Source organism: Fundulus heteroclitus, chromosome 18 (assembly GCF_011125445.2).
Source record: "Fundulus heteroclitus isolate FHET01 chromosome 18, MU-UCD_Fhet_4.1, whole genome shotgun sequence".
NCBI classification, from domain to species: domain Eukaryota; kingdom Metazoa; phylum Chordata; class Actinopteri; order Cyprinodontiformes; family Fundulidae; genus Fundulus; species Fundulus heteroclitus.
In genome coordinates, this window is record NC_046378.1 from 31,621,139 (window position 1) to 31,641,138 (window position 20,000).

Genomic DNA, 20,000 nt, shown 5'->3' on the forward strand with positions numbered 1-20,000 from the left:
CATCTGCATAGTATTTCCACAACAGAATCACCACAAAGTCACAGAGGATGCTTCTCTTTTGTCCAGTCATTTTACCAAATTCACTTGAAAGCGATATGCTTATTTCCCTACATAAGCTACTTATTCATCATTTTTTTTTCCACAGATATTTTAAAGGATGAAACTCAGAGTGCAATTTCTACTGCGTTCTACATTTTCCCAAAAGTGTCAAATACATTTTGCAGCTCTAGACAAAATGTAGATAAGACCAGAACTGGGTCTTTGGATTGTAAAGGTTGCCGACTCTTTAGCAATGCTAAAAAAAAAAAAAGGTTCTGTTTTCCTGATTAAATTTTTTTCACATTTTATTTTCCTCAACTAGTGATGATAGCAGATTTTTCCTCTGCTACAGTTGTTGGATATACTTTAATTTTGATTTTGTTCCCTTTTTTTTTTAGTAGAACTACTTTTGACATACGTGTTTTGCACGTGCAAATCATAAACAAATGCATATTTGTGCGCATTCGGTTTTGCAGCCCTGCAGAGCTGATATGATTTCAGCGTGTGGAGCTTAAACCGAAGCAGGGCGCTTCTGAGCAGTGAAATCCCTTTAAGATCTCACAGATGAGACTAACCCCTCCTTTCTGACCCAGGGCCAGCAGGCAGCCAAACGCTCCATGTCTGTCAGATGAACCCTTCATTGGCCAATCTGAAGCACATAGCAGAGCCTAGCACACAAAGACGAGGTTTTCTCCTGGGGAAACTGCACATGACCCTGTAAAAGCAGAACTGCTGAGCAGTTATAAACACATATTATATAGTAATATGTGTTACGAAAACAAACTTTTAGGAATAAGATGGATTTCTTTTTGGATGTTGTCATGTCGAGTTCTCGTTTTTGTCAAAAGGGGGGGGGGGTGGCTTCAGTATGCTGTAACAGTCGTATTATATGTTTCAGATGAACGATCTGAGTTTGTCCTGCGTATAATCCCAGGCATGAACAGCCTTAATGAGAGATCTGGGACTAGATCCTTGTCAACAACAGTCCTCCTCCTGCCAGGCGCTGGGTCAGTGCCTGCTGCTGCTGCTGCTGCTGCTGCCAAAGGGCGGCGCCTGCACTCATGAGCTCAGGCAGTTGTGGTTACTCAGGCTATGATTAGTTTTTTTCTCCCCCGCAAACACTGAAAATGCTGTCTGTGCTCAAGCTGGCATTAAACGAATTTCTTTTGTATGCACATATTATCCCGAGCGGGCTAAAACAGACATGCGTGTGTGAGAGCGAGGAGAGTATCCGGTCGGAGCATTTCTGATGCATCAAGGAGGAATCTGCAGATTCGACTGTTCTGCCAGCATACCGGAAGCTTGTTAGCAGACCACCGAGTGTGGCTTAGCCACCACAACCATTTTATTTTTGCTTTAATTTAGCCCTTTTTAGTATCTGGTTTAAGATCCCATTCGAAATAAAGATCACTCGAGTGGTGACATGTTTATGAAACAGTAAAATTAACCCCACGTCTCTAAATGGGTCAGCTCTGTATATGTAAAGGAAAGACAAAAAAGGTTTTGCTTGTCATCTGCAAATTGGCTTTCTGCAAGTCTTTTAACATAAATAACTAGTACTTATCTTTCCAGGTAACACACCTTGCTTACATATAAACAATATTTAAACATGGCAGTGTTTTCCATAGATTGTAAGTAGAAATAAAGCCATTCTCTGAGCACTTCTCCCAAATGTCCACCGCCCTAGAATTAGACTTCCTTAATTTTGTTTGAGGCATGTTTTTTTTGATAAATAAAAAATCGCTCCAACATTGTGGTATTGAGGGCTTTGTCCTTTACAGATCCTTCATCCTGTGTAACTTGCCCTTAATTTTATTATTCTTATGTAAACATTTAATGTTAAAGCCTAATTATGGACGGATCCCTGAGGGGATTACTGCATAATCCTCTTCTGCCGATGAGCAATAGATACTTAATGCTTCGGGCTGCTCTGCAGTGTGTTTCTCTTGTTGTAGCTCTTTTGGGACAGATTACACAGCTTTACCCAGAAGTGTTATTTCTTTTTTCATCATACTTTGGGGACTGGGGTGACATTGAAGACCTCTACTTCTATTGTTGTTAAGCCAAGCAAAATAAATAAATAAATAAATAAAATAATTAAAATAAAGTCAGGAAAAAATGGATATGTGTAATTACACCGAGGGCGATGATTATCCTTAATCCTATGTAAATAATCCTGCAAACGCAGTTAAAAGAGGTTGAATTGGCTACCTACGTGACGTACTGTGTAGCCTATTATTTGCTCTGACAGCATCAGCAGATAGTATCAACGTTAATGGAGCCGAGCGATGTTGAGAAGGAAAAACTATACACGTATCCAGGGGAGGATGGTTTAACCGTGCAGCCTGCAAGAGCGATGAAGGGACGCTCTGGGAGCTCCAGCCGAAGTCCACTTGTATTCCTGTAACACTATCGCCCATAATTGGCTGAGGAACGCAGATTAAGATTGACGAGACATTAAAGTGGCTCTTTGGAGTTTAAGGGATCGATAAATATCCCGATCTTCGAGCGCTTTGGGCCGAGAGCAGACAATCACTGTAACGGCGCTCCGCAGCGACACTGATCTGACAACATGCGGAGGACGCGGCTGAGAGGAAGAGGGGGGACTGGGATCAAATAAAAGGCGATCACTATCAGGCCCACCACGTCCAGGATTCCGCCCTGATGGGCATTCAATTTGCAAACCTATGAGACCCCATAGCAGCCTAGCGCCGTTAATTTGCCTTACTGTCTGAAATAAACTCTGATAACTATACGTCTTAATCATAAACGCCTATTTTAGACTCTCAATGCAAACACACGGCAGTGAAACGACGAACAAAACAGCAGATTCGTTTTTTTTATTGTCTTTAGAAGAGCGTTCGACGTTTTAATCATTCCTAAAAAGAACGATTTTAGCTTCACTTTGAAATAATTTTGGTTTTTTTTTTAAACACCCCATTTGCACCTCTGCCGCACAAGGAAGGAAGCAATTTAGCGCAAATCCCGCCATATATATATATATATATATATATATATATATATTATATATATATATATATATATATATATATATATATATATATATATATATATATATCAGAATAATGGCAAAATACAGGTCGCTGACAGGACTGAATCGGTCACAGCATTCTCTCGTGGAATTAAATTGCTTCTTCATTGAATTAAATAAATAAATAAAAAATGATCCTGGTCATACAGCATGTGTCCATCCTCTTTCACCCTCCTCAGGCCCGGTGGTCCTGAGCAGCTCGGCCCAGCTCGTCGCCCCTGTCCTGGTCGCCCGCGGAACTCTATCCATCACCACCTCTGAGATCTACTTCGAGGTGGACGAGGATGACCCTGCCTTCAAAAGGGTCGACCCGAAGGTAAGTAACCTGTGAGGAGCGGGCGCACTGCTTCCCTGCGTGTGTGCCGTTTGCTCCTGATGGAACTGCTGCACAGGCATAAGTCGTTCGCTTTTTCCCCCTTTTGCTATTGGTAGCCTACTCTTCTGCAGAGAGAAATCCAAGTGTGTGTGTGTGTTTATTTATTTATTTTATTTTTTCTCTTTCGGGATCATGGTTCATCTCTATTTTCATGCGCTTTTTAGCTTTGCATTTAAACCACGTGTTTATCCTGCAGGAGCCTTCTTATGCATTTGAAGCTGTTGTGGTTCGTTATTTGGAGCGTTTGCATTTTAAAACAAATCTGCGCGGCTTTGCAGATGTGACCGTTTTTATTTCATTTTTGTTGTTTTAATATATTTAAAAGAATTATTTGTTAACATTAGACGTATTTATGCGTGTTTTGGATGAGGCCTTCTGCTCTACCGCTCAATTGGCATTTTTTTAAAAAAGGGGGGTGACACAAAGTATATAAAACAGCTCGTTTTATTAACTCTTTAAATTAGATCAAAGACAGAAATAATAATAAAAAAACAAATCACAGATGTTATAATCCAGTGTATTTCAAGTGCATTTTTTTTAATTAAACTGTAATATATATGTATATACTATATATAGGCTGTCCTTTTCTCTTTTTTCTCTTTTTTTAAACACGTTGGCCTATAAGAATGATGAAGGAAAAACAACTCGAGTACTTTTAAATAATCATTCAAGTAAACTGATGGAATGTTTTAGATGTAACAAATGTCGTTTACCATCAAAATGTAAACTCTTTTTAAAAAAAAAAAAAATAGAAATTGTTCACTGAAACAGGTGAGTCAGACTACCACGGATGCAAGAATAAATAATAATTAAAAAAAATTCTAGCAGATAAAGGAAAAAAAAGTTCAGATTTAAACAGGTGGATCCTATTGTCACAGAACAACATTCACAATTTCAGACCACTTGATTCACAATCTATGAATGTATTTACAGTATAATAAAATGTACAGATGTGTGTGTGTTTTTTTTAGTTATTCAGTTTGTTAGGGGGCTTTATTCTAAAGCATTTAAGGAAATCTTGGATATTGTCAGCAGTGTGGTGCGGAAAAAAAGAAGAAAAAAAAACTCATGTGGCCTTCCGTGTTACCTGTTGACAATAATTTAAACTTGCCTCCAAAGAGGAATTGGAATAATTACAAATGATACCGTTAGAAAAGAAGGACAGTACTGAAACAGGCTAGGCCAAAACATTTCAACAACAGAGGACAGTCACGTTTCACAACAACTGTTTGGCAAATTTTCTCTGTCCGTTTATGAGCTCTTTAGACCTCTTTAACATTTTTTTTAAAAGGAAGTAAATCAACATATTTTTTTTGTTTGTTTTTGCTTTAGTGTTACCTCAGAGTTTCTCCAAGCTTTTGGGGTTGGTCAGTATTTCTCTTGCCAGTCGCCAAGTCTGTTTGGCTGCGTTCTCCAGAGCGGAGTGCGGCTTTCCTTGGAACAGGTCTAAATTGGGCAGAAAATAATGCGGGCACCTCCGGCACTGCAAACACGAAATAAGCTGCAATAGTATCCCGTTCAGGCGGTCGCCCAGGCAGTTCTCGTCCCAGTCCGACTCCCGGGGATGTTTCTCACACTCGTAGGAAACCAAAGTTTTCATGTGGTAGTTGTTCAGGGGCTGTCCCGGCAGCTCCAGGTGGCGGTCCCGCAACGCTTTGAGGACCGACAGGCATTTCTTCCTGCACCCGCCCAGCAGGAGCCGGTTCTCCGCCTCGGCGAACTGCAACACCCAGGCGTCGCTCTCCGCCGAGCTCTGCTTGCCGTTCAGGGAGTAGCACTCTTTGGATAACAGATTGAAACCCTCCGCCTTGACTTCTGCAACCCGGTTGGGCCCCGGCCAGGGTATGTGCGGCAGGGGCCAGTGCGCGGCGCTCCGCGGCCAGATGCCCGTGCACTTGAAAGCGGGCGTGATTTGCACGACGTACCTGTCTCTGATGCGCAGCTTCACCTCGCTCGTGTCGGCCACCATTTTCACCACGTCTCTGTAGCTGCATTTATCCACGGCCTGCGCCACCAGCGTCTGAAACCTCGATCGGATCTTGCGCGCGGAGAGGTAGCCGGAGGCGGTGATGAACTCGACCCACAGAGACATGCTCCTCTTGCGGCCGTCGCTGAGCTTGAGGACGGCGCAGCCCGGCAGAGAGCCGTCGTCCACGAAGTTGAACACTCCCATCTGGTTTAGATACAGGACGACCTCGAACTCGGTGGGAGAGATGACCTCCAGTCCCTCGAAGCGGTTATCCATCTCGCTGAGGGAGCTGATGAAGCGCGGCTCCTGCACCTCCACCTCCTTCAGCACGTCCGACACCACCTTGCACACCTCCCGGATGGTCTTGGAGATGGCCGCCTTCCGAGACTGACATTTCTCGTTGTAGTATTTGTTGAGGTGATACACCAACTTGGCCTGGGCGGCTATCATATTAGGGCAGAGATCCGGGTTATAGACCGGAGTCTCGCAGTAAGCCGAGGGATCCAACGCGGCTGTTTGTACGGGAGCCAATTTTAGAGAAGAAGGAAAGCTATCTAAATAGAAAAAAAAAGTCTGTTTATTTAAACGGCGATGTGCTCAGAGCACATGCGGAGCAATCACAACAGGCACAGCTGTTGTGCAGCAAACTGCATTGAAGTGCTCAAAACAAGTTGTGAAAATGATCCGAACGGCGCGATTTAAAGTCCATTTGCACTTCGTTTAATAGCGGGAAAAATCTCTCGTTTTTTGTTTGTTGTTTTTTTTTTGTTGCTGTCTGGCCGCCGTGCCAGTTAGGAGTCCGCGTAATTGCGCGCTGAGTGCAGTGTGCCCTCTCGACGCAGATGGCTGGCGTTGCTGTGTTTTACAACAGGGACGCGCACACACACGCACACACACTCTTTATTATAAGGGAGGAGTTGAGAGCAGGGTGTCCAATCGCTTTCCAATGCGTCACCGCAGTTTATGGGAAACAAATTCATCCCTGACTGTTAGCCTATATACGAGTAAAAAAAAAAAAAAGTGCAGTTACTGATTTTAAATCGGGGAGCGGTAGTACACCTAGGCGTTTGGATTTATCTGCTGTGTGATTTTTTTCTTCTTTTTTTTACTCATCATCTGGACATTAGGTGTTATTTTTTCAGCCAGCTTTATTTGAAAAATAACAGTAGGCGTGTTTGGGTTGTTTTGGGAGTTATTCAGTCCGGTTGAAATGAAAATTGCCATTTTTAAGAATATAACCATTTCCGTTCGTGTACGAAGTGTAATTTTGTTATTGGAGGAATGGGATAAAATAAATTGTCAGAGATTATTTTTGGATGGTTTGACATAAATAATAACGTTAAGTATGTATTTAAATTAAAAAAAAAATATTTCCAAAGACATCTAACAGAAAAGGCACCGTTATTGTCATTTATATTTATTTGTCCTCCATGGTTTAGTAAATTATCAAACGTTTTCCCCCACCCTCCTGAAGGATCAACCAGTGCATTTAGGCACTGAATTATTGGCTGCCTTTGGGGATCTTTGTTCATTTATATTTTTATGAACCTTTTTAAAACACGTTTTATATTAAAGGGTGCTTTCATGAAATAAGATGTTTCTTTTTTTGTGTTGGGTCCATTTACAAGCGTCTCCTCATGACAGTCCGTGTTAAAATGCAACAGTATGTTTCACAAAGTTGAATTTATTGTACTAAAAAGGTAAAAAGTGAACAAGGCTGTTATATAAATATTTTTTGTCACATCACATTGATTTAATAATAGTTAATATATATATATATATATATATATATATATATATATATATATATATATATATATATATATATATATATATATATATATACTTGTGAAACAATAAATTAGGTAAAATAATAACATTCAACTGTAATTATAACATGTTGCATCAAATTTAATATACCATGGTGATTCTGTTCTAACGAAAATAAATAAATAAATAAAATCAGCGATTTACCATGAAGTCCATGTATCTGCATTTACACTAAATTGGAGAGATGCCTTTCCTGGCTCTCATCAGTGCACTGACACACCATCCCACAGTCTACTGTTCACGCTTTGAAGAGGACTTCAAAAAGATGCTGCTGCTGCATAGATCAGATAAGCAACACAAAGGCATTTACACCCATCTCTGCCCTCGGCAGAGCTGCATACAAACAGACATTATGAGGGCAATCCGCTGCTGCTCAGCCCCTGCTCTCACCACACGGATGCGGGCGAGGAGAGGCGTGGTGTGTGAGGAAGGACCTTGATAGATAGGTGACTCCCATTATCATCACAGCCTGTCATGAGCACAGTGCTAGTAGCTGTTTGGCAAGTGCAGTGGTAATTTTGCACTGTTACCAGGCAGAAATTACAGATTTGAGGTATGAAATCTAATTGTGTGATATGCTAGAGGTTAGAGTTTATTTTGTAATGTGATAATGCATTTCCTTTCTTCGACTGCATCGCATTTAGAACAAATTAAATTTCACAGTCATACATTTCGAGTCTTACTGACATATGGACACCGCTTCTTTAAGACACAGAGGGAAGGTTTCCATGCATTGTGAGGTAGCTAAAGTCCTGTTCCCCTCTCTGGCTTTAATAGTCTGTTCCTCTGTCTGTAGCTCAGCAGGTACTTGGCATTTATTGAAACCAGACTGGCCTCACTTCCCAGACTATCATGCTCTAAGTCCGAAACCTCAGAATCAAGTTGCACCTCTTGAATTTGTACCTCAGCCTTTGACCATCCATATGCGTGATGGAAGGAAGGAGGGGGGGGGGGGGGTTCATTGAGATTATCGCCTCTTAATCTGAACCATGTGGCTCGACGGTTCCCAGTGCAACTCAACCTGCTCCACAGTCCCATGACTCCAGTTGTCAAGTCTGGCCCCGGACATTCATGTCTTCTTACTCATACCATTACAGCACTGCAGTCTCGGTTGCTCTGTGTACTGTCCTGCCAGGCATTTTTGGGGGCTCTTGAGTTTGATAAATGGGGTTGTGATTTCAGCACACGCATACTTCTGAACCAGCAAAATGCACACTTGATTGTGTAAATCAGTGCAATGACTTCTGCTTCCTCTAGTTTGGCATGGCCATGTGATGTTGTTTTGAAGGCCTCTTTGTCTTTGTTTTCAGAGTTTTCCTCTACACTTATTCAGTTTTTTTCCTCTTTTCTTTTCTCTCCCTGTCCTCTAGTAAGACTTTTAACATGGACATGCAAAAGTTGAGTTTGTCTTATAGTGCAAATGCCTTTTGATGATGGTCCCTTACTTTAATATTGCATGCTCTGCCACCAAATTTATGAACAACAATAACAATATTCCACAAGTGAATTATGTATCCATCGATGCTGATGGGTATATAACTGGTGAATTTGACCAATACAGCCCTCTGTCTCTCTGGATTTAACCATGTTAATTAGACAAAACGGATCCAACTTTAATATATGGAAGATATCTTTAATTTTCTGCTGTCAGTTATGCTCTGCTGCAAGAGATTTTTACTAATTATTTTTCTGGATCGAGTCATCTGCTCAGAAATCTTTTTTTTTTTTAAATCAATTACTGATGAGCTTTCATAATTTTGATAATCCTATTACAGAAGAACACATAATGTCCATCTTAAGCTTTTTCCATTAACTTTCTGTGGTTCGCTCAAGCCACTTACAAAGAACATTTACCAGCTAGCCACAGAGTTAATATGCAGCTTAGTCCAAATGGATTTAAAAAATGACATGTTTCTGTATAAATCAAATTTAAACAGTAGACAATTTAGAAATTTGACACTACTGAGACTCAAACTGTGAAAATAATGATAATATAATAACAATATACTCACGGGATTTCTTCCTTTGTCACAATTTTCTGTAATTGTGTTTATGATATTGTCAGTGAGAATTTTATTAATAGAGCACTATTATTCCACGCAATACGATATCTCTGTAGGGGTGCCAGTTCATTATTGGGCCTGGAGCCTGGATGGGGACCCCCTTTAGGTTGTGTCCATTTATTTATTTCCTTCTCCGCTGTTTTGCATTTTCAAACTCATCTGGATAAGTCAGCAAGCCAGTTTCCTGAAACCAAATAGCTGGAGGTTTTCTGAGGTTTTCGCTCTTCTAAAAATGCGTGTGTTCTACAGAAAACCAAAAAAAATATAGATTTAGTTTTTCATTTGAAAAATGAAAGGAGGAATAGTTCCAAGAAATACATTTAAAAATGAATTGATTGTCTAATTTTCATATGGCCATTCACCCCCTCCCCTATGCAATATGTTAGAGTTGTCAGCTTGGTGATAGATTACACGCATGTATTTGCATGAATTTACCAATAGTACAATTATCAAAGTAACAATCCAGGAAATATTTGGATGTATCACAAAAAAGAAAAAAAAAATCCTAACTTGCCACTTAAACCAGTGTCTTCTGCACATGTAGGTAAAAGAAAATCATTGAGGTGTGGGTTGCTGACACCTTTGGTGCCTTTTACCTTTTCTATTAGCACAACATTTGGCATCGCCTCCTATTTGTTTCACCTGCTGTGCAAAATGTGGGATTTATTCCCAGGATTATATATATATATATATATATATATATATATATATATATATATATATATATATATATATATATATATATATATATATTGATGCTTTTGTTATAACTTTTGCAATCTATTTGCTTTCCTTTTTATGTTTTTGTTTAACTGTATAGTTTGCAGTACTTTTGGATGTTTTCACCATGTTAAACGCTGCAAGCAACCATTGAGCGATCGCCAAGTTGCCATTAATCTTGATATTTTCAAAATGCCTTCGATGTAAAAGTGGGCGCCGTAATCATCTGCCCACTGACCCCTTGATGCTCATAATACAGACCTCTCTACAGCACTTGTTCCTGATAAATAATTTCAAGTCTCAGGTCGATTGAACACAGTTCGCACCTACATGGGATTTGATCTGGAAACGGGAGTTTATTGAGGAAGTGAGTGAAAAGGTTTTGGGTTTATGGTTAGTTTGTCCCTGCTCAGTAATAAATTGTTGTTGGTAAAACCTGCTGCAAAACTAGGTGATGCTGCCTAAATAAGGGATGAAGGGTTCATAATTGCCAGTCTTGGAGATCTGAGGTGCAGGGTGCCAACTGTCAGAGCAGGGCTAATGATGACAAATGTCTCTCTATGCAGATTGCCGCAGCAGTGCAAGAGTGCAGCTGAGACTGAAGAAGAAAAGAACATGCAAGGGGCTTAACAAGCAAAAGCCTGTGTGCACATTTTTTGTTGACCTACATGGAAGTAAACCTCCATAACTGGAGAGATACCTTTGAAAATAAAAGAGCCTGATGCTGTTTAAAGCTACAGTCCCTCAGCAATGCCTCTAAGGAATCTCATCAGCATTTAGGCCTGTAAGAAGTCACTGTTTCTTTAAATGTCAGATGTCAGATGAACACAAAAATATTTTGGGTTACGTAATTTTAAACCCCCTTTAGGAATTTATCGATGAGCTGAAGAGAAAAGCAGCATCACATTTAGCCAAACAGTCCATCAAATACGTGTCTAATAAGAGCCGCAATAATCTGGATTTTTTTTTAGTCTGTAGTTCTGCACATGCTCGTTGTTAAACTGAAACTTTAGTTTTTTTTAAACGTGCATAGGGGCTTTTCAGAAAACAAGCACATATTAGAACAGAACGAAACTACTGTTATTAACTTCTTTTTTTTCATTAAACTGCTTTGCGACAAAGGCCATAAATCTGATTTCACTTACTGTGACGTAGGGTTCATGCTAATAAAAGAGCAAACCGGCAGTGCTTCATGGCCAGCTTTCCCCAATTTGTTGCATGAATGGCTTTTGAAAGGGGTCCCTCTCCGTACAAAGGGAGCCTCGTCTTTGTTTGGTTTTGCCCCATCTGTGTCATCTGGTGGTCTTTGCAATGGGGTGGTGTCTCCGGGTGCTCCCCAACGGCGCTGCCAGTTGTTTTATGGACTCGCTGGAGTGGTGAGGGGAGTTCATAAGTTGGCTGGCCCATTGTGAGCCGAGCCCAGCTGACACGTGTGAATTGACTCCAGCATATTGACAGATCATTTCCATTAATGAATCGCTGGAGTCTGTCTTGTTTCACTCTGTGATTTACGCCCCTGCTTCATCATCGTCTGAGCTTAGGGTTAACTAATAACGCCCTCAGTGGCTTCACCCTTAATTGTTGGATGAAAGGAGCTGTGCTTTTTTTTTTTCTAGCCTTGGAACGTTGAAAGGATGTTTAGAATATTTCAACCTTTTTTTGATACGTAAGTTTCTGTTATCCTAATGTTCGAAGTCCTAAGTGGCTATTTCTACCAAGGATTATCCTGATTAGTACCAAGAGGTGTCTTGTATTTGAAAACCTACACCCTACCATTTTAAAATAACAACCAAGAGGTATCAATAAGTCTCCATAAAGGCAGTGTTTACTATATTTTACTATATATTTTTTTTCCTAAGGATTTGGTTAGCTTGTTTTCCATTTGATAGTGATCTGTTTTTGTTTGTAGCTACCAGTGTCTCATAAGCCTTGACCTGGCCTTCCCGTGGCGATCATCCAACTTTTTTCAAAGCAACAGCCATACCCAGCTGATTGCGTTGGCCACAGTCTGGCCCGTCTTCCCCCACCACTGCTGTCACATGGAAGCCACATTTGCTTGCCACCATTTTATGCTGCTGTCACCCTCCCCTCAAAAGCGGAGGGGGGGAAAGAGGGGAGGTGGAAAGGAGAGGAGGGGAAGAGGAAGGCTCACCCTGAGCGGATGCGAGACAAAGATGGCAGCAGAGACATTTTGTCTACTTTCATTAGTTCTGCTCGTGGTGAGCTGTGCTGAATATCCGCCCGTTACCAGCAGAGATGTACATTGTGGCGCGCAGACGGAGAACGTGTCACAATCGTATCTAGCCCACCTCATTTCCGTCATTGTCACCTAAAAAGTGGGACACCCGGGGGTATGATGCCAATTGCTTATTTTATACGGTAATCATCATCCTTCAGACTGTGTTATGTGGTACGTGTGACAAACCTAATCACATAAATTTACATATATGTTAACAATAAGGTAAGATTCTTTGGGATCAGCTCTGATGTCATAAGCAAGTGCTGTAAATCATTAAGATATGAAGTAAATCGACAAATCCAATAGATTTCAGTTCATTTCAAAAGTTTTGTTGTGACTGTGTAAAAACTCAGAACCATTTTTAGAGCTGCCATTTGATTTTACACACCAGCCCTCTGGTATGGGTCATCTTAAATTGCGACCCTGTTAAAAAACATCACTTAGACCTATTTATTATTTTTCGTTTGTTCCGTCTTATGGTTTATGAGTCCATGTATTTATTGTTCTTAATTCCTGCGGAGTTGTGGTAGAGGTTTGTTGTCTAACGCCAGAGGTTAGTGGGTGAGAGCTGTAAGTACACCCTTAACAGGTCACCAGTCCATCACATGGCAACAACCAGGGCAGACAACCACTGACAAAACTAAAGGCATTTGACTGTGGGAGAACCACAGAATCCCAACATAAACAAGTACACACCCCAAGGGCCGGCCAAACCCAGGCCCTTCTAACTACGAGGCAAAATTGCTAACAACTGCACCACCCCGCAGACTTTAGTTCAGCTCAGTTCATTTAAAAAAAATAATAAAAAAATCTGTCACGCTCCAAGTCAGTTCTCCCCTTGCCCAATTTGTTCTCCCAATTTCTTTTCCCCCCCGAGTTGCCATCTTCGCCCTTCTTGCTTCAACTCCTCTGAAATATGACGGCTTAAGACTCTTAATTAAACCAAAATAAATTGGGTGAGTGCGATTGGGTGAAAGTAGTATAAAGTGCTATGAGTGGTCAGTAGGTTAAAAAAAATTGCTCTGAGTTATTATTTTTCAAAGTGGGTGTCAAATGTCCCATGAGAGGCATAACTTCATATGCCCCTCATGGGTTTGGTAGTTATTCTCTTGCAGACTGCTCATAAGGCTGTAACTATAAGGCAACAAAATCATGAAGAGACAAAATAACCAACTCCCTTATCCGACAATTAACGTGTGTGAGGTAAGGAGAGGAATTATCAACCGTCTTTTATTAACTGGTTTCTTGTTGATTCTTTAAACATTTCCAGATCTACTTTTTGAAGTTCTGCCAATGCCACATGCTCCCCTTGGCTCCTTCACTCTAAATCCAGAGCTTTTGCCTACCTAAATAAAACGTTCTCACACTGTGAGCCCCCAGACTGTTGCTCTGCCGTGTTTGTGTGCAGATGTAGCTGGATGTTGATTTGTCCTGCTGGGCTTTCATCTGTTGGACTCATTATGGTTGTCATCTCGCTGGGCTCTATTAAAGAATTTCAGGAGATGGGGAGTCATGATGGGCAGAGAAGTGCTGATGCGCAGGTTCCTGCCTGCAGGCTTTCTCCTGCTCTTGAACAGCCCGCAGGCACATAAAACAGCCCTCCCAGGCCAGGCCGATGAAAGATTCAAGAGCGAATGCCATGACTTTTCTGGGGGTACGCGTGGAACTGGGCCTGAAACTGGCGCTAAGGAAAAATAAGAAGTTGTTAAGTTATTATGAAGGGAGCTTCCGGAATATTTTCCTAATGATTGCGAAAAATATGCCAAAAAGGTGGATGAAAGTCCCTCAGAAACGGATGAAGTTGTGCCGTTCCACCTTGTTAAATTTCAAATGATTTTATTAGTGTCAGTTCTGTGGTCTTGGCAGGGCTTTGGATGTGTCTGAGCGGGGAGTTCGGCAGCAGGGTGAGAGCCTGGCTGTTGACACCGTCTAACGAAGGGAGGATTAGGAGTTTGCAGAGGCAGTAATATGATAGGTCAAAAAGAGGAGCCACTCCTCCACAGTACTTGGCTCTGTAATGAATGATTGACTGGAAAAGGAGAAGCTGCCACTCGCTGGCTGAGTGCTCATCTTGACGCCTGCCGCACCGCTCCACGGCTCCCCTTGATCACGTTTCGCTGCTCCCTTCTCATCTAAGGCACCAGTCTGCAGGGAAAAGCAGCTTTTCCCTCTTATTTTTCTCTCTAATTTACACATTTAAGACATTTTTGTTTGCTCATTTCAATTCCTTTTTTGTCAGTGAGCCTCTCTCTATCAGTCCTGCTCACAGCCCTGAAACCAGCCCCCCACAACACACACATGCACACACACACCCACACACACACACACACGCACACACACACACACACACACACACACATTTCCCTACCCTCTCTGTTTGCCTTGAGGCAATGAACTAATTTCAGGTTCAGTAATTGCGGTGTGTTGTACACCTGTCTGCTATTAATTCTCCCCTGCCTCTTATTCCTTTTCTTAATGAGATATTATTGTAATTATCGTCATTATGCTGTTTTTTATAATTAACTTGATGACCGTTGGTGTGATGGAAGTATTTATTCTCCATAATTAGTGTAAATGTGTTGGGAACCTCTAAAGATTGATGCTTTTAGACTCCGGCCATGAGCGAACTCGGTCCTTCATTCGCTCGTCCTCTGAAATGTAAGAGTTCCCGCCTGGAGCAAAGTTTGTCTGGGATAAGACGAGGAGAAGCCCGGGCTGCCTGGTCACCACTCAAAAGGACCCTGCTTGTAGCCATTTTAAGACCATTACAGCAGTGAAAGGCTTTACAATGGTTAGCGCTGGGCTTTGTTTCAGCCTGTCACAGGCACCCTGTGAAAATCAAATAGCCCCTTTTCCTTAAATGAAAAGGTGAAAAAAGGGTTTGCCCACACTCCCATCTTTGAAAAATCTGGTTGCATTTTTTTTTGGGGAAAAAAAAGCATTCACTGACATGATTTTGAATGTTATTGTTGAGGAGGCAAACTATTGGGAGGAATGTTAAAGAAAATCTCGGCTGAATGAATAGTGTTGTTTTTTTTTCCCCCTTTTGCTTTCAATCCAATTAGGAGTTTATTAAGGGTCATGCATAGGAACTTCACGCTCTGGGTTGGTTTCTTTAAAGGGGCGGCTGGGGAAAATCATAGGGTTGAATGTCCTAAAGGTCCAGATGTAAGGGTTGTGCACTTCAATATGTATTGAAGGGTCTTGTGCCCTGTTGAGTATTTCAAAGAGTTTGGTGAGGAGAAATGTTTTCCTGTAAATATCCAAGCCAGGGTCCTGGCTAATCTGACTCTAATTTTGGTTTCTCAGGTGCCACCAATTACCCGATCTCCGTCATTCACACCTTGCGCATGCCCAAAACACGTTCCCTGATTTAACAACTGACTTTGGTGAAATTTTTTTTTTCTTTGTTTTTTTTTTAACCACCAGAACTTCTTATTTTTATTTTTCAATTAGAGAAATAAGAAGTGTTCCTCTTTGTTTCCCCCATTCGAATCAGGCTAGTGAGGGCTGTTTTTGTTTTTGTCCACCCAGATGAACATTTGTGTAACAGGGTAACTCCATCCAAAACCTGAATGTGTGTAAATCATGCACAGAGGCTATATCTGATGTTTAATCCCGCTGTTAGGAGGAAAGTGAGTAAGAGGGCCCTCGAAGAGGACCTGTGAAGCCTTTGTGAGTTTGTTCACATGCTGCTCCGCTTTGAGCATCTGACAGCCATTTAACTCCACACGACCTGGTTCTCAAGTGCTATCGTTCTGGCACTCTCAATCCTGTTCAGAACCATAATTACGACTTATGTGCCCCTTGCATTTCTTTGAAGAGGCGTTGAGAGAGGAAACAACACTGCAATAAAGGACCTTCCCTATTGTGTCCATAAACCGCCACTCTAAAATAAAACAATTTGGCATTTAATTTTCAGATTCAAAATATTTTAATAGCTAAAAAAAATGTATTCATTGGTTATCATTCTTAGAAAGGATCTCTTTTATTCTTATAAAACTATAAATCTTGTAGGACCTATTACTTAGATTGGCACTCTTTAAAGTATAGAAACAACATGTGTTGTGGTACGAGTGATGTGAAGCACGTTCAATGACTTTCAAAGAGAAAAAGAAGAAAGGGTGAGCATAATGCCTAATAGGTGCTTTAGTAATATCTGAGTTTTCATAGCTTAATCCGTTCTGAAAAGCTCAAGAGAAGAAAGGCTGCAAATGGCCCTCAGTATTAATTTGATGTGACTTCTGTACAATAAGGGCTCTGGATCCCAGAAGCCCCTTTTCCAGGCTTACCTTCTTTTATCATCCTTAGCCTTTGGAACTTTTGCCTAAATGTTTCATGAAACTAAGGCAGTAAGCCTCTTTGGTATTCTGTCTTTATAACGCCTGGTTTAGGACTATTGTTACACTTTGTCCAAGGCAAAGGAATGCATACAAACACTGAATCCGCCTCTCCATTGTGTGGCATTCAATTTTATTTTGTGCAATTGGGAGAGAGCCTGCGTTAAAACACACATACTATGGCTTATTTCACCCCTCTCATTTTAAGGCGTCTAACCATAGATCCACCTCAATATGCAATATTGGGTTCACAAGAAGGAGACAAGATTTCAGCAATATTTTAGAGAAAACTGAAAATCCCCTTTTTTTTTTCTCCCCCCAAAAAGAGAAAAGAGTTTACTAATCACAAACAGTGTGTCATAGAGTCTGTCATTGTAGAATATTTCAGTCTTGGTTTGACTCATCTACTCTAAGCTTGCCCAATTCTAAGAGTCCCGATGTGGGGACAAACAGTGTGAGAATGCATTTTGTATTTTTTTTAAAAAAACAAATAAAATGAAAACCAACCTATTTCAAAGCATCTCATTTAGGTATAGAATTAACCTGGTTCAGATTTTGATTTAACAATGATCAAAAGCAGCTCAGGCTCGACCTTCAGTTCGACACCAATAGGAAGCAGATTATAGGTTTACTTCCATTAGCAGCTGATGTATTTATTATTTTTATCCTGTGTCTCACAATTTCCTTTTTTTACAGATTACCCCCAATTATGTTAAACAAAAGATTACGAAGGGGTGGAGGGCTTCTCACGTTTGGTGCTGAATGTTTTCAGCAAGCTCAATGACCGATCTTTATAAATCCGTCCTGTCAACACAACAAGGCAACTCAAGATCTAGTTCCTTTCTTGCTTCATAAGAAGAGTCTCAACAGAGATACTGGGGTTCAAAAATCAAAGCCCTTGCCTTCTGCTCTAGGGCTCATGATTATATCTTATACTAATGTCTTTATTTATGTGACCAAAGTCACATTTTATGAGAAATATTGCAGCATTTTAATTTGATGAGACAATGGGTCAAACCATCTCTTTATACCACTATTGATTTATTTTTCTGGTTTACATATTAGAGTTAAAGGGTTACCAAGTTTTGTTTTTGACATCTTCCACATTTGACTGGATTAAAGACAATCAGAATTGCAAAACACAAGATGTTGTGCTGATGGTCATGTACAGTGTATGCTGTTGAAAAATACATTATTTTTAATATGCACTACCAGGAATAGCATATTTTTTTCTGCATCCTTTTAAAATAGCATTGCAAAAACCAACAATGGACATTCTGGTTGGGTCAGTGACCCTGGAGAAAACAGCTTGCATTAATATGCTCTAATCCAGTGTAATTAGTCAAATTACATCACGCCAAGCAGCTTGTGTGAAGCTGCTGGATTTGGCAGCCACACAAGAGGGCTTGGAGTCCCACTGGACTACACCAGAGACCTAAAAAGCACTGGGAAGCTTGCTCTTACACCCCTGCAGTTCATTTTACTTTTCGCCTCCATAAACTTTCCTGCAGATGGAGTGTCATTTCCTCCAGTTGCCATCTTGTTTTTTTTTTATTATTATTATTGGAAGACAGTAGAGGACTCATAAACCAGAATATGGAAACTCACTTATAACGCATCCACCTCACTCAGTCTTATGTGAGGTCTGATGCGCGACACCTAGAACTGGTGAGAAGCACAGACACGGTTAAGACGCGTCCTTAAGGTGACAGTATTAGCATTAATAAAATGATTTTAGCTATATAATTACATGAGGATAAAGTGCAATTTTTTTTTAGCGCGCTCAACGACCAGATTATCATCCGAACCCTGTTTAGCCTACAGGGGCGAGCCTGGATGACAAAAGGCTCTCATTAGCATAAATTTACAAGCCCCCTTCTTCAGAGAAGCCGATAAGAACCTGTTCCACCTTTCCTTTGGCCCTGAATGGCTTGTTGTGCTTTTGGCGGTGACAGATAAGTCTGGGTAATTCCACTTTATGCCTAGGAAAAAAAAAAAAAAAATGCTTCCGATTCTGGCTGCATCCCGAAGGTGTCACCCACTATAATCCTCAAACCGCGTCCGGCAGAAAGGGCGCTGTGTGTTTTCCTGATGATATACTGCGAATGACACAAAGAATTATACGAAGGAGGACAAATCTGTAACATGTTATTAGGCAATTCCCTCTGAATAACGGGGATAAAAAGGATAATGGATGAGGGTGTCATTATTACCTTGGTTCCAAAGGAGGCGTCCAACCAAAAGGTTGAGAGACAAGATTAATTGAAGACGAGTGAGGCGCTCATTGCTCATCAGGCCTTACCCGTCTAACCGCTTGCTCTTTCTGGCCCTCTCCTCCTCTCTGCCTCCCCATCCTCGCCTCGTTCTTTCTCTCCTTCTCTGACCGTTGCTCTCAACCCATATTCCTCCCACACACAACGTTGACAAAAAAATGGGATTTAAAATGATCAGCTTGGCAGTTTTAGTAGAAGCAAGAGGAAGCTAGTTCTCAGGCCAGGAAGATTTCAGTCATCTTAAGGCTGTCAAGTCCCTGAATGTATCCCATTAGGAAAAGCTTTCTGAAAAAAAAAAAAAAAAAATCAAACCTTAAGACTAAATGATGGCTTTTCATCTCTCAAACGTCTTAATGACAGCATCCTTAAACTGTTTATCTGGGGGATGTACTTAACGTGTATGTTTGGCAATGCCATTAGTTTGTTAGTTCTTTTGTTTGATTGTTATATACAGTTTTTCCTCTTGCAAATATGTTTGGGGGAGTGGTGGCCTAGTGGTTAGAGCAGCACGCTTACACTCTGAGAAGGCTGCAAGTACCCAGTTCAACTTCCACAAACTGCCACTATGGGTCCCTGAACAAGACCCTTAGCCCCAGAATGTTCGCTGCATGGTGGTAGCCCACAGCTACCTACGGGATGGGTGAAACGCAGACAAATTTCACTGGAATGTATGTTGCAAGGACAATAAAAATGATAATTATTAAACACCCATGTATTTACATGTGAACTGTATGCCTCATAAAAATGTGCTGCAGTAGGAATTACACAAATAGGACATCTTTATATTTGGGTTTAGACAGTTAACTCATTATTATTATTATTATTATTATTATCATTATTATTATTATTATTATTATTATTATTATTATTACATCTTTTTAAGTTCAAGACATGATTGTCTGCAGCTTGTATATTAGTTTTTCTTCCATCTCATTCTCATAAAAGCACCAAAACATCATATTTGTGTTGCAATAGAAACCTAAACAGATGGTTTCCAATACCATCAAACTTATATTTACTATTTGGTAGTATGATATTTTACATTAAAACCGTGGTGATCGTGTAAATTGGCTCTACAGCTTGTTTAAATACTTTGCCT

General features: G+C 40.7%; 2 protein-coding genes across 4 annotated transcripts in view; one reads left to right on the plus strand and one right to left on the minus strand.

The window, feature by feature from the left end:
• Positions 1 to 20,000, plus strand: part of nbeab (neurobeachin b) — a 321,077-nt gene that overhangs the window by 238,057 nt on the left and 63,020 nt on the right. Inside the window, exon 1 of one of the 3 annotated variants that reach the window (XM_036149597.1) lies at positions 3,160 to 3,407. The exons of the other annotated variants lie outside the window; for them this stretch is intronic. The gene's annotated coding sequence lies outside the window, so the exon portion shown is untranslated. Of the gene's footprint in view, positions 1 to 3,159; positions 3,408 to 20,000 lie in introns of those variants that run through there. 3 annotated transcript variants of the gene reach the window in all.
• Positions 3,894 to 6,319, minus strand: LOC118566670 (putative nucleotidyltransferase MAB21L1). Its single transcript, XM_036149601.1, has one exon. It carries the CDS (start codon positions 5,884 to 5,886, stop codon positions 4,807 to 4,809), a length of 1,080 nt encoding a protein of 359 aa, XP_036005494.1. The 5' UTR covers positions 5,887 to 6,319; the 3' UTR covers positions 3,894 to 4,806.

What these genes read in the sequence shown, in the direction of transcription:
- LOC118566670 (XM_036149601.1), bottom strand. Translation starts at nt 5,886, where the DNA reads ATGATAGCCGCCCAGGCCAAGTTGGTGTATCACCTCAACAAATACTAC.